This window comes from Microtus pennsylvanicus, chromosome 8, assembly GCF_037038515.1.
Source record: "Microtus pennsylvanicus isolate mMicPen1 chromosome 8, mMicPen1.hap1, whole genome shotgun sequence".
NCBI lineage: Eukaryota > Metazoa > Chordata > Mammalia > Rodentia > Cricetidae > Microtus > Microtus pennsylvanicus.
This window is the reverse complement of record NC_134586.1, coordinates 27,180,990-27,195,704: the sequence shown is the minus strand read 5'-3', so window position 1 is coordinate 27,195,704 and position 14,715 is coordinate 27,180,990. Positions and strand designations below refer to the sequence as shown.

The 14,715-nt window shown below is 36.1% G+C and overlaps 1 protein-coding gene across 15 annotated transcripts in view; it reads right to left on the bottom strand.

The window, feature by feature from the left end:
- Wnk1 (WNK lysine deficient protein kinase 1) overlaps positions 1–14,715 on the bottom strand; it is a 116,104-nt gene that overhangs the window by 60,761 nt on the left and 40,628 nt on the right. For all 15 annotated transcript variants that reach the window (XM_075982954.1, XM_075982953.1, XM_075982945.1 and 12 more), the window contains exons 3-4: positions 11,743–11,963; positions 9,628–9,785 (exon numbers count right to left, since the gene is read on the bottom strand). In XM_075982954.1, the coding sequence (XP_075839069.1) occupies positions 9,628–9,785; positions 11,743–11,963 (379 nt within the window). The remainder of the gene's footprint in view (positions 1–9,627; positions 9,786–11,742; positions 11,964–14,715) is intronic.

The window sequence follows — 14,715 nt, the reverse complement described above, 5'->3', positions numbered from 1 at the left end:
TTTGACTGCATGTATGTCTGTGTACGGGTGTTATATCTTGGAGTTACAGACAGTTGTTATCTGCCATGTGGGTGCTGGGAATTGAACCCAGATTCTCTGAAGAGCAATCAGTGTTCTTAACTGCTGAGCCATCTCTCCAGCCCCCAGAATTCTTGATATTTTCCCGATGTGTCACTGTTTAATGATCACCTTGGATTTCACAATCTCTTATAAGCAACAGATAAATAGTATTTACTTGCTCTTCCAAACCATGGGTAAATGAAGAATTTAACTATAAATTCAAATGTCAATTGAATATGCAGACCATTAAAGTATCTATCTTGTTCAGTGCTGTAACTATTAAACAGCTAAGTAACTGTGCAAACAGAAAAAAACTCTTGTATACTTAGGAAAAAAGGAACTTGTTCTTGAGAGGTATAGGTATTGAAGGTGGAATAGGTAATATCAAAACAGAACACAGAACAGGTAGCAATGCTACTGGTAAAGAGTGCCAGCAACAAGACTGAAGAAATGGCTGCGTGATTAAGAGCACATGATGCTTTTCCAGAGGCCCCAAGTTTGATTCCCAGTCCCCACATGGTGGCTCCCAACACTCTCTACTCTAGCTCCAGGGAATCTGAAGCCTTCTTTTTGCCTCCCTGGGCACCAGGCACATATGTGATGCACAGAAAAACATACAAGCAAAATGCTCATGCACATAAAATTAAAAAACCAAACAGTCAAACAAAAAGAACCAAAAAACGAGTGACAAGTAGAGTAGGGTGTTGGTTCATTTCTTCACGTAAGATTACCTTCTCAGAATAGTCTTCCCCAGGGAAGAGCACTGCATCGCACTACATCCCATCCCATCCTGCAATTGGCTATTCAGTACCAAGGAGTCAGTCCTGAGACCATATACATACAGGGAACAGTATGTGGACCGAGCAGCTGTATTTAGGAATTTGAATATATGTGCATATATTCATAGACAGAGATATTTGAGAGATAGCAAGGAGTAAATGGGAAGGGGTGGATGAGAAAAAAGGGGGGTTGTATAAATATATTAGAAATTTTAAAATATGATAGATATAAAAATTACCTTCTCAGAGCAAATTCTTAGTTTAAATATACTTTCTTAGGAATAGTATCTTTGACTCTCCCAAGAAGAGTAAAATTCCCTAACTTCATTATGTCTATACTATCTATTTGGTTTAGTGAATGGACTATTTTAATATGCCCATTGTTCCTGGTATACTATAAAATTTCTGTAAACTATTAAAGCATCTCTCTTGCTCATTGCTATGTCCACAACTTAGCACACAGATGATGCAAAAAGGAGGTAGAGTGTCTGTCTAGCATGCATGAAAGAATGAGTTTGATCCCCAGCACAATGACAGCATACATCATCCTAGCACTCAGGAGTTGAAAGCAAGAGGTCAAGGTCATCTTTGACTACATTTCAAGTTTAATGAAGACGCATCTCCAAAATCTAGAGAAGGTAAGACTAGGTGTGGTGGTACACACCTTTAACCTAGGACTTGGGAGGCAGACATAGGTAGATCTGTTAGTTTATGTTAGTCTAGTCTACAAATTGAGTCCAGGGTAGCCTTGTCTCAAAGAGAGAGGGGAGAGAGATGGGGGAGAAAGACAGAGGGAGAGGAGGAGGAGGAGGAAGAGAAACAACGTTACACAATTAATTATGGGAATTAAAATGAAAAGCCAGACACTGTAGCTTGCATCTGTAGTCTCAGCACTTTAGAAGCTAAGGCAGGATTGCTCAGAAGGATTGCTGAGTCTGAATCAGCCTGGAAGACATAAGACGACTCTGTCTCAAAAGACAAAGCAACAAAGAAACTTATAACTACAGTTCATGGGTACAATTGAACAAGATTCTGGAATAGAAAAATCTGGCCTAGGAAGGTAAGTCCAAGACTCTTTGTAATCAATCAATGCCAAATATATAGAAGGCCCTTGGAGGTATCTTACCAATTACTGTTAGGTAGAATATATAACAGACCCCAACTAGAAACTAGAGACTGGTGTGTGTGTGGTGTTAGTTAAGAAATTATAACCTTTTTGAATGGATAACCAAACATCAACATGTTTCCTTAATAAGCATGTAGTAGGTAAGCTGAGTATATTAGCATTTTTAAATTAGTTAAATCTATATCCAAGGTAGATTTGCAAGAAAGAATGCTGTATCAATCTTATTTCACAATAGTAACTGTTGTTTATATAATTATATAAAATCATTGCATAATTATTTAAATGACTTATTTAAATACCCCACATTAATATCAGAGCCTCAAATACAAGCAATCTTCCATTAAAGCAACAAAAGACACAGTCCCCTTTGACACTTCACTGGAACTCATAAAATAAAAATGGATTAGTTAAAAATAAGACAGCATGTCCAAATATATGAATGAACAGTGCAGAATACTAAAGATACTTTAGAACTAGACCTGTAAAGACCAGAAGAAAAACAAAACATAGATTAATGTCACCAGTAGTATGCTCTGAATTAAGGATTTTGACACAGTACCAGTCAATTTACTTTGTAAACTTTGTTAATTTTTGAGACAAGGTCTCCACAGGAATGTTAAGTCCTAAAACAGCTTGACAAGATGTTATCTTAAATAGAAAGACAATGGCAAAACAGCAGAGCAATTTCCTTTTCCAATAAGGCATACATACAAGCTTCCCTTTCTTAAGAAACTGGTTTTAGAAAAATATCTTGAAATGTGTGGGTTATCAAATGAAATATGATTTGCTCTTGCCCTCAGAAAACTAAGTGAAGATAGGCTAAAAATTATGAGGAAATGTTGCTAGGCAAAATCGCACAGTCCCTATCCCCAAAACACAGAAAGCAATTTAAACTTGCTATTCAAAAATTACAATTTTGAGATTTCAGAATCTATATAGTAGCAAGAGAATGGACAAGGATTTCAGATGTCACCTACCCTTGGAATTTTCACTGTTAAAGTTAGTTTTCTACTTTTTCTGTATTAGTTTCCCTCATTCTACACTTTTTTCTATACCTATATATTGTTTTTATTTGTATGTCAGTTTCTATTTATTGCAATTTAGCTTCATTTTAATAGGATAAAAAAATTCCAAGAGTCATTTTAAATTTCATTTCTCCTTTGGACGATAATTCTCACAAATTAGCATAGTATCTAACTTAACTACACCTGGGATTCTTTAATTGAATTTTTTTATTTATTTAGGTAATGAGTGCACAAAATGTAACTTAATAAAAGGAATCTTTCACAAGGAAAGGACAATGTGAAAGGAACTGAGAAATAAACTAAATAAACAAATGAAAAAATAAACCCGCTGCTTATTGATGCTCCAGTTTGTGACATTTCTATTACAGCTGCTCAAAAGATTAGAACATTGGGGGCTAGAGAGACAGCTCAATGGTTAAGGGCACTGGTTGTTCTTCCAGAGTTTATTTCCCAGCAACTACTTAGTGGCTCACAACCATCTATAATAAAGGAATCTGATGCTCCCTTCTGGCATAAAGGTGTATGTGCAGATAGAGCACTCATAAAATAAATAAATCTGGAAGGGAGGGAGGGAGGGAGGTCAGCTTGGTCTACAAAGTGAGTTCCAGGACAGCCAGGACTGTTACACTGAGAAATCCTGTCTCAAAAAACAAGCAAACAAACAACAGCATTGTTTTTGATCCCTCTCCAGGAATAAAGTTATAGATTCAAGCAGTTTAACAACAAAAGTAAGAAAAATAAAAAGAAAGAGAACTAAAGGAAACCAAAAGCTGCTCAATATCAGGTAATGAAATATTATTTAACTATAAAAAGCAGAAAGTACTTATATGTTACCACATGGATGAACCATGAAAACATTATGCTAAGTGAGTAAAACAATACTGACATTAAATGTTCCACGAAAGTAAAATCTAACTTGAATTGGAGGATAGAGGAAAAGGAGGTGACTGATAGTACACATGGGGTTTCTTTTGGAGAATGGTGAAAAAGTACTGGAATCTGGTGATGGATACACCAGGAATGTAACAGAAACTACACCTATTTACTTTAGCTTCAACATAAATTCATATTTGCTCAATTCCGCCCCCCCCCCAAAAAAAAACAGAAGGTTTCTCTGTAGCTTTGGGGCCTGTCCTGGAACAATCTGTTCAAAAACTGAAAACAGACTGATTGCTTTAATTACCAAGAAATAGTTATAATAGTCTGAGTTCTATTAAACTTAAAAGTCTTATTTCATTTAAGAAAGAGTATTTTATTCTCAACTCAGCTGAATTTTACAATTAATAAAGATATTAAAATGATGGCTCAACTCCAGAAGACTGTCTGGAAATTTTTAGAATTAATAATTTATGTAATAATTTGCTTTTACATATTTCACATGTATAAGCCAGGCATCATTTTATATACCTACAATTCCAAAAGGCAGACAGAAGCAGGAGGACTAAACATTTAAGGTCAGTTTTTCAAAAAACTAGAAAGATCTTCCTGCAAATATACAGGATCCTAATAAAATATCTTTTTTAAATTATGATTATGTACAGACCTCTTCAGGTAAATTTTGTAAAACAAATTCTAGTGATGTATTTAGACTAAATTATTAACTAACTTCTTTTGTTAAAAGCATGGTGGTAAGTATACTGAATTTTGTGAATCATAAAATCTCTGCCATTACAGTAAGAAAAGTCACTAATATGAAAGTCAATACAGTTTTATTTCAACCTTGTAGGTTTTAGGAATCTGGGTGCTCTGTGTAAGATATTAGTTATGAGTCTTTTCTGTCAGATACTCAATTTATACTCAAATTGTTTTATCTTCCCATTCTAGTAAGACTTTTATGTAAATGTGTTAATACCACTCCTCAAGTTACACTTTTGTTCACACAAAGGCCCCCTCCTTACTGCAATCCAGGAATATGATGGCTTGGAACAACGACCCTTCCCCCTTCATTTCCTGTGTGCCAATTCTTTTAAGACTGTCTAATTGAGGGGCTCAGAGGTTAAGAGCAATCAATGGCTGCTCTTCCAGAGGTCCTGAGTTCAGTTCCCAGCAACCACATAGTGACTCATAACCATTTATAATGAGATCTGGTGTTCTCTTCTGGTGGGCAGGGTACAGAAAGAACACTGTATCACACACACCCCCAAAAAGACTGTCTAATTGAATTAAGACTAAGATAAAGACAAAGTCATCACCTGAATTAGAATAATTCTTACTATCTGTCCAACAGATCTTCCCTTGCTCAAAAGTAAAGTTTGCTCTGTGTAGACACTTCAGTTGGAGTTGTGATCTTTTTCTTTGCAATCCTAAACTTATTTCTAATATAATAGATGAACAACCAGTGCTCTTCACTACTGGGCCATCTATCTATCTCTCCAGTGCCCTACTTTCTATTTTTATGTACAGAGTGTGTGCATATGTGTCCCCATCCCACTTTGTTTTACTAGGGTTTCTTAACAGGAACTGGGTGAAAAACTATTTACAAGAGCAAGAGCTCTCTTCAATGGTTATACAGCTGTAAAAAATGTCTCTGCCTTCCCTAGTGACTATTTACAGTCTATAGATAAGATACTCAGAGAAGGGAGACAACAGACAATAAAGCTGTGAGTTGCTAGCTGGAACCTTGCCAGTAGGCCATGTGCCTCGTGATAAAATGTAAAATAATGAAAATGGGTTAATTCTAGATGTAAGAGCTAGCTAGCAATACGCTTAAGCTATTGGCCAAACAGTACTACAAAAAACAAAAACAAAAAAAACCTCAGGGAAGGTGGGGGCTCCTAAATCCCTCCCCCTTAGCTACTGTAAATCCTCAGGAAGAGACAGGATATTGGCTAACATAATTGCAGCAGAATCAATAATGCTAATGTGTAGACATTAACATGCTCCAAAAACGTAGTTCCACCTCCCTCAAGTACTTCCTTCTGTTTTTAAATTCTTTCTATTTCCTCTTATAAGTTATAAGGTTGTCCCAATTATGGCTGAGCATTCAACATACCCTTGTTCTTATAACAATGATCAATTAGAAACCTCAGAAATTACCAATGGCCATTGTAAAAATACACTTTTCTAAAATGGTCATTTATTTTCTTAACTGTTAAGTATAAAGAGCTCAATTTTAACTTTAATAAGACAAAACAAAAAGCATAATCATCTTGATTCCATACTTCCACATGTTCAGTCATTTCCCCCTATTAGCCGCTAATGTAATAATGATATACAATAATAATGATCATTTCCCATTTTCCCCCTTCTCCCTACATTACCCAGGTTAGGCAGGAACTCATAATCTTGACTCAGCACTCAGGACACAGATCTGTAGGATATGATGCTTACTCTGCTGGGTCTGTCTTTGTTCTGATACTAGTTTGCTGTGTCCCTTCTCTCCCCTTTGAGATAAGGATGTTTATTTGGCCCCATTGCATATTGGAAATATTCATCGTGGGTTTTTTTATTGCTTAAATAAAATGTTATAAACAATGTTTATTATTTTGTATGCAAGTGTGTGTGTATATACACAAGTACCATAAAATGCCCATAGGGGTCTCAAAATAACTTGCCAGAACTGGTTCTCTCATTTCACCAAATGGGTCATGGGACTTGAACTCAGATCCTCGGGCTTGTTGGCAGGTATTTTTATCTGCTAAGCCATGCCCCAACTCCTCAGTTTTGAGAGTGTAAGGAGCTTGAGTTTCATTAAAAGTTGGGCTTTTAAACAGTGTTGGAACTATAAGACTAGGAGTTTTGAAGTTGGACTAAATGCATTTTGTATTATGGTATGGCCATGAACATATGGGAACAAGGAGAGGACTTGTGATGATATAACCGATATATATTAAGATTTTCCTATACTATCCTGCTGTGTGAACTCTCATCTCATAGTTCTTTAATTTCCTGGGAGGAATGCCTTTACATGCAGCAGGCAAGAAGTGTTCTCCTTGCTCTTTGGCAATGCAGCTTAGCACATTCAAAGGCATTATGCAAACATATCCCATTAGGCCATGAGACTTCCTGTATCCTGAGCCTATAATGATGAGAAATGCTCATTGTTTTTCTATTCCTGCTTTGAGCTAATTCTGAGCCACCTAAAATAAAAGCTACACAGCATTGCCTAAAGTCCCCTGGTTCTGTTGACTCTCATAATTCCTCGGTAACAGTCTCTTGCAAGTTGTGATATGATGGTTTGCACTGTCTACTTGACAAGATCTAGAATAACCTTGGAGACAAACCTCTAGGGATATATGTGAGGAATTATACTGATTAGGTGAACTGAACTGGGAAGGCCTACTCTAAATATGGGTGACACCACTTCCTGGGATATGGTACTAGACTGCATACAAAGGAGAAAGCTAGTTTAGCACCAGTGTTCATCTATCTCTGCTTCCTGGCTATAGATGGTGAACAACTGCTTCAAAAACCCTGCCACGATGGACTGTATTCTTGAAATGAGACAAAATAAACCTTTTCTCCCTTGAGTTGCTTTTGTCCAGTACTACTGTCACAGTAACAGACAAGTAACTGATAATGATGTCCTTATTTGGAAATAGGATTATTACAAAGATTAAATCCAGCAAAGTGAATTTAAAATTGTTTTATCATGTATTAATGTAACTGTTTAGTTTTAGAGGGATGCCACAGCAAAAAAGCACAAGTTCAATGAAACATTTATTTTCTCAAGGTTCTAGAGGCCAGCAGTTCTAACCTTCAGTTTCAGCATGCTCAAATGTCTTCTAAAATATGTGGGGAAAACCCTTTTTTTCTTCGTAGCTTACAGTGATTTGTCCTCAGTGTTCTTTGGCTTGTAGCAACAGTAAAAACAGAAATCTCTTTCTCTGACATCACATGGGCTATCACAGATACTCTATAGTATATACATCAGTTCTTACAAAGATACCTGTCACTGGGTTAAGGTAGGTTTAAAAACCAGCCAACATGTATACATTTGGTGAAGTGTGATATTCTATGTGATAAATTATTTAATTCACTTATGTAACAAGACATACAGCTCAATAAAATAAGAACTGGGTTTGAAGGATGGGGAGATGTCTCAGCTGTTAAGAGCACTACCTTCTTTTCTAAAGGACCAGAGTTAAATCCCCAGCACCCACTTGGGAGCTAACAATTGTCTCTAATTCCAGGTCCAAGGGGACCCGATGCCCTCTACATGCTGGCAAAACACCCATACATATAAAGAAAAAAGGGAAGGGTAGGGAGGGGAGGGCAGGGGAGGGGAGAAAAGGGAAGGAAGATACAGTCATATGGAAAACAAATGAGTTGAATTAAATGGTTGTTAGGAGTTAGAATACTAGCCAATAATTCTACTCCTACAAAAAAACCAGATGGCCAATCAAATTCTTGTACATGAATATTCACAGTAGATCTATTCACAATACCCCAAAAGGTTAAACAAACTAAATATCCACCAACAGATTAATGCTAAACCAACTACACTGTATATATACAATAGAATAATATCACCTCTTAAAAGTAATGACCCTATGCCTACTATGTACAAAGCTAGAGGGGTTCTATTATGAACACTATGACCCTCAAAAAGAAACAAGGATGGGAAAATAATTCATGAACTTTAAAAACATACTGGAAGAAGCTAGTCACAAAAGACCACACATTATTTCCTACATATAAATTATCCAGAAAGGTCTATAGAAACAGAATATAACTCTTGTTTTTATTATGCAAAAAAATTTTTCCTAATTAAAGATTGGTACACACCTATATATAAAATATCAATCAATCAATAAAATTCTCTAAAATTTTATAAAAACAATCAGCACAAAACAGAATAACTTGCAAAGAAAATTCATTGCAAATGACCTTTAAAGACTACCAAAGCGCTGGGTGGTAGTAGTGCACACCTTTAATCATAGCATTCAGGAGACACAGGCAGGCAGATCTTTGTGAGATCAAGGCCAGCCTGGTCTACAGGATGAGTTCCGAGACAGCCAGGGTGGTTAAACAGAGAAACCCTACCTCAAAAAATGAGAGAGAGAGAGTGAAAGAAGGAGGTGGGGTAGAAAAGGGGAGGGAGAGGAGGGGGAGTGAAAGGGTGGAGGGAGAGAGAGAGAGGGAGAAAGACAGCAAGAGTGAAAATACAGCAGTAACTACAGTGGGAAAGTGAACCTGCTATTTTGTGTTCTGAACCCATCACAATATCTAACATTTTCTCTGAAAGAAAACCAAAAACCTCTTTCCTCTTTATGCCCAAGGTCCCACTGAATCTTAGATACTTCTGTATCAATTATCTATCACTGTCTCATGGCCACAATATTAACCTATATATTCTTGCTGCTTTCAAAAGTCTACAATTGAAATCACCTCTAAAGCAATATAATAGTAATACAAAACCATGTATTATAATTAAGAACACAGATGAACTATTAAGAGATATTGGAATGCAGTTTCAAATAAAATATACTTCATGCTAAAGGTTTAAGTGACTACAATGGAGGTGGAAAGAAACTGATTAACTTTGCTCTCACTGTACACTGCAACTAACTGAGCAAACTCTCATTCCAACAGCTTAGGTTTTCTATTATTGCCCCCTTTTGCACATGTGGATATTATCTAGTTTGATTTTATTAAATATGATGTGATGTCATCAACAATTAAGACAAGGACTTACACTGGTCACTCGACGGTAGATCTGCGCAGCATTTTGGCACTCTGAGTATGGATATTCAGATGTAGCCATCTCAAGCATGCACATCCCAAAAGCATAAACATCAACGGATTCGTCATATTTTTCCTCATACATCTCAGGAGCCATGAACTCCGGAGTACCTTAAATTAAAACAATGATTCAGACTCAATTGAATAGTAGCTGTAGGTTTTACCTACTAGAGGTTTCAAAAAGCAGAAGGGGAGAAGAAAAAGAAAAGGGGAAGAGGAAGGAAATCTTAAGTCTGTTCCATCAAATATCCTATAGAAGATCTTCCATTGTAAGGTCTTTAAAACAGGTACATGATTACTTAAACTGTTGAAATTGTGTTTCCACGATTACCATAGAACTTTGACTAAGAGATACATTAGCATTATAATGAAAACAAATAAAAAGGTAAGAAAAAACTAGCAGAAGGGATATAAGATAGTAGCGATAAAAAGATCAGATACTTGTCTGCCTTCTACCATATGGCAGTTGTATTCACAACTAGCTTTTTGCCATTAATATGTCCCTTTTTAAGGAGACCTTGCTGGGTGGGGTGGGGGGGTGTTTCCTCTGTATTCAATGTTTTTAAAAATAATAACATGTAATCATCTGCCAAGACCACTCATCAGAGCCTCTTCTTCACATATTTACCATACAACTCACAATGCACAAGTAAGACTAATGCAGATACAGGAAATACAATGAGGGGCATCCTACAGGTGAAAAACAAATGCACATACACATACAACAGATACAGAACTCAAATACACACTGGTTTGTGACACAGTATGTATGTGTGTGTATGCATATAGTCCTACAAGATAAGATTTTAGAAATAATTTCAGGATCTTTAACTTCCAATTCCAGAATAAGTATGTACATTATGCTTAATAAACAAAGGAAATAAGAACTCCATTGGACCAGTGATTATAAGATGCCAAAGACAATCAAATGCTTCCTGTCAAGAAAATAAAAGGGCAATTTGGCTTCAAATATATTTTTCTTGTTAATATATTGTGTGAAAATGTATGAACAGCATTCAAAATCCTAACTTCACAATATTCCATTGAGAACATTGGTTTAGTTTTGTTCTTTATGTTAAAAAATGCAAATTACAGGTGTGCCATGCTATTCTTATTGTATTTAGGATTCTGGCCTGCTTAATCATGAATGCACTTTGTGAACTGAAAATTTTTAAAGAGAACTAAAGCTTATCAAAACAGTCATTATTTCTTCCAGCTGTGACTAATATACAATTAAAAAGTCTGAAAGGTCACTCTTATTATTTAGACAATTTACTAATTCCCAATAGGGTTAATTTTGCTCTCCTTAAAGCAATGTCTGGAAACATTTTTGGTTATAACAATTAGGAGTAAATAGACAAGATATGCTACAAATATTTTTGGGTAGAATCCAGGCACGCTATGAAATAATTCTACAATATACAAGAAAACCCTAAAAAAATAACTGTCTAGACCCACCTATCCAGTTTACTGAGGCTGAGAAACCTAATTTTGATATATCATTCATTCTAAAAGGTGAGAGTAAAGAAAAGTTGATGAGACCGGCTTTTCATAGTACAGCCCCCTATATTCCTATTTTCAAATCAAAATTTTACAGCCATGTATTCTTACATTTTTGGTTGTGAGCCTAGCCTTTAACAGCTAAGCCATCTCTCTAGCCCTAGCCAGGTATTCTTGAAGATATAGCCAACAAACATTTCTGAAGCTAAACTACATAAACTCCATTTACTTTATGAAAAAAGAAACATTACTTCTACTGTATAAGTATAAATATAAAATATTAACAGAATGACTCAGTAAGACTGTTAACAAGAAAGGTTATATCAACAAAGTTCACCTTACTTCTCTCTATGTAACTTTATAAAACATCAATAGTCTTCAAAATGATTTTAGAAGTTTAAATATTAAAAAGCCTTCATTTCGTATTTAAGTAGACTTGATCACTAAGTTAATGATATGAATTTCTGAAGGCTTATTTTGTGTCAGAAAAGATATAACGCGGTCAGGTTTCTAAGGAAAAGCTATGTCAAAAGGCCAAACTGGCTCCAAAGCACACTTGGAAACATACCTATTACACTCTTGGCAAAGGAAGCCCGCTTTAGAGTTGCCAAACCAAGGTCTCCAATCTTGACTGAACCCGTAGGGCCAGTGATAAAGATGTTGTCACATTTAAGGTCCCGGTGAATAATTGGTGGTGTTCGTGTGTGCAAAAACTGAAGTCCTTTAAGGATTTGCCGACACCAGCTTCTTAGAACTTTGATTTTCATCACTTTAAATCTTTTTAAGTACCTGGAAAAGGCAAAGTAAAACCAAACAGGTTATCAATGATATAAGCTTTCTGCTTTGAAGAACTCAATTAAATTCTAATATACTAAGGCAGAAAGAAATATCAAATTTAGAATATTGAGACTCAGTAACTTTAAGGGTTAGTAATACTTATAGTAAGGTTAAAGGAGCTGAGATAAGTTTAAAATGAAATTCTATTTAAAGACAAGAAATAAGTCCTTAAAATATTTTTATAGTTGAATAATAAACTCTTCTTGAAAAAAATATTTATCTTTATGTGTGACTATAAGTATGTGCATGTGGGGTAGGGGATTACATGTACCTGTGCCATGTGTAGAAGTCAAAAGAGACGGTTAAATTCCTTAAAACTGAAGGAACGGACGTTTACCAGCTGCCTGGCTTGTTACCTGGGTGCTGGATCTGAGCTCTTGTCTTCAAGACTGTGCAGCAAGCGATCTTAATTATTTCTCTGGCTAGTAGTTTGATTTTGAAAGAATCTATGTAGGCCAGGCTAGCCTCAAACTTGCAATTCTTCTGCCTCTGCATCCCTCTTTCATTTTTTTGTATGTATGTAGGCATGTATGTATTTGAGAATGGTCTCATGTAAGCCAGGGAGACTATAAACTTGCTATATAACTAAAGATAATCTTGAACTCTTGATCCTACTGTCTCTGCTTCCCAAGGTTAGAACTTTAAGTATGCACCACCCTGCCCAGTTTTTGCAGTGCTAGGAATAGAACCCAGCACTAAGCAAACACTTTACCAACTGAGTACCCCAGTTCTTGGAGAAACTAATTAGCATTTGGTAAGAAAATTCCTATAACAGAAAAAAAATGCATACTTAAAATTAGTTTGCTATTAATATAAATAAAAGAATTTTGCTTCTAGTAAATGATAGAGTGGCTTCTACCAGTCACCAATGTATTCCTAAACTGGTTTTAAAAAAAGGAAAATGGGCTGGCAAGATGGCTTACTGGGTAAAAAGAGCAGACCAATTCCTCCAAATTGTGTACCACAACACGTGCTGCCCATATATGCACAAACACAAAAGCAAATAAATGTAATTTAATAATTTTTAAATAAAAAAATGAAGAACAAGACGAAATCAAAGTGGTTTCACATGAGAATAAAGGGAAAACAATGAGTAAGGAGCCTCTCTCTATGTGTGTGTGAGTGCACACATGCATGTACATGTGAAAAGAAAGGTCAACTTTGAATGTCATTTCATCCATCTTGTATTTTAAGTCAGGGTCTTTAACTGATCTTATCAAGTAGGCTAGACCGACTGGCTAGGAAGCCCCAAGGACTCATCTGATTCCATTATTGAAGTAAAGCAGATAATCATGCCTTGCTTTTTTTCATGTGGGCTTTATAAAGACTGAACTCAGGTCTTCATGCTTTTCTGCTGAAGGTAGTTGCTGCATGCCTTCTGACAATCTCCATGACTCACAAGAGATAATGGATTCCCATTAAGTATTCTTTGATCCCCATATGCATGCCATGCCATGTGTATGTGTACATACACATAAGCAAATGTAATCATTTTTAAAAAGTCTTATGTGGTAAATGAAACAAATTTTGAACATGGTGTAATAAAAAACAGTTCTATGAGTTCAGTGCAATGGTGATAAGTAAAGGAATGGTGAGGCTAGAGAGATGCTTCAGTGGTTAAGAACACTTGTTAAACACTTCCAAAAGACTTAAGTTCAGTACCCAGTATCTTTGCCAGGCAGCTCATAACCACCTTAACTCCAGCTTCAAGGTATCCAACATCCTGTTATGACTGCTATGAGCATCTGCATATGGGTAGTTTGCACATACATGCACGCATACACACACAGACATACAGACACACAAAGTAAACCTTTTTTTTTAAGATGGAAAAGGAGGGCAGATAACTTGGTGCATGAACCTAATGAGTTTTAAGTTTGATTTCTGGAATTCATGGTGGAAGGAAAGCAGTACATGCTGGATTTAGTCTTCTGACCTCTACACTTGTGCCATGGCATGCATATGGACTAGTACACACACACTGTTCTCATTCATATTCTAATTTATTCTCATATTCTTGCTCCTCTCCCCCCACCCATAATAATAAAATACACTTTAAAAAGGAAAGAAAGAGACCAGCTCAACAAGAGGGAAATCATGCCATCTTGCCTAGTACTGGAAACCTAGTCAAGTACCTAGGACTAACGAAGATGTGGATCTTGGAGGAGAGTCTACAACTGCCACTTTACTAAAGCAACATACTCCCTAACTACATTCTAAATTTTTATTCTTATACCCACAGAAGTGTAGTTCTTATCCCTCAATAAGGAAAGTTCTCTTAGTAACAGACAGAGACAATTATTACAGACAACAACTGATGAGAAAGCAGAGTTGTAACGTCCAGACATAACCGATACACAACTACTGCACCTAAGGCTCAAGATCATTGTGGAAGAGGGGGCAGAAAGATTTTAAGAGCTGGGGAATGGGGAGTTTGTGTGTTTACTATAAATATAAGAAGCTGACCTGAACAAAAACATCAATAGATATGCTAATATGGGAGGAAGTCTCAACCCTAAACAAAGGCCTATAAACAATTAAGGAATGCTGAGTGGGAAAATTAGTCTTTCCCTAAAAAAGGGACACAAATAGGTACTCAAATACAAAATGTTCAGCCCTGAAAACATAATAAGTAACATTATGTAGACTGAGTAGGTACTTATATACTTTGAAATATGTGTACACACACATACATATAACAACT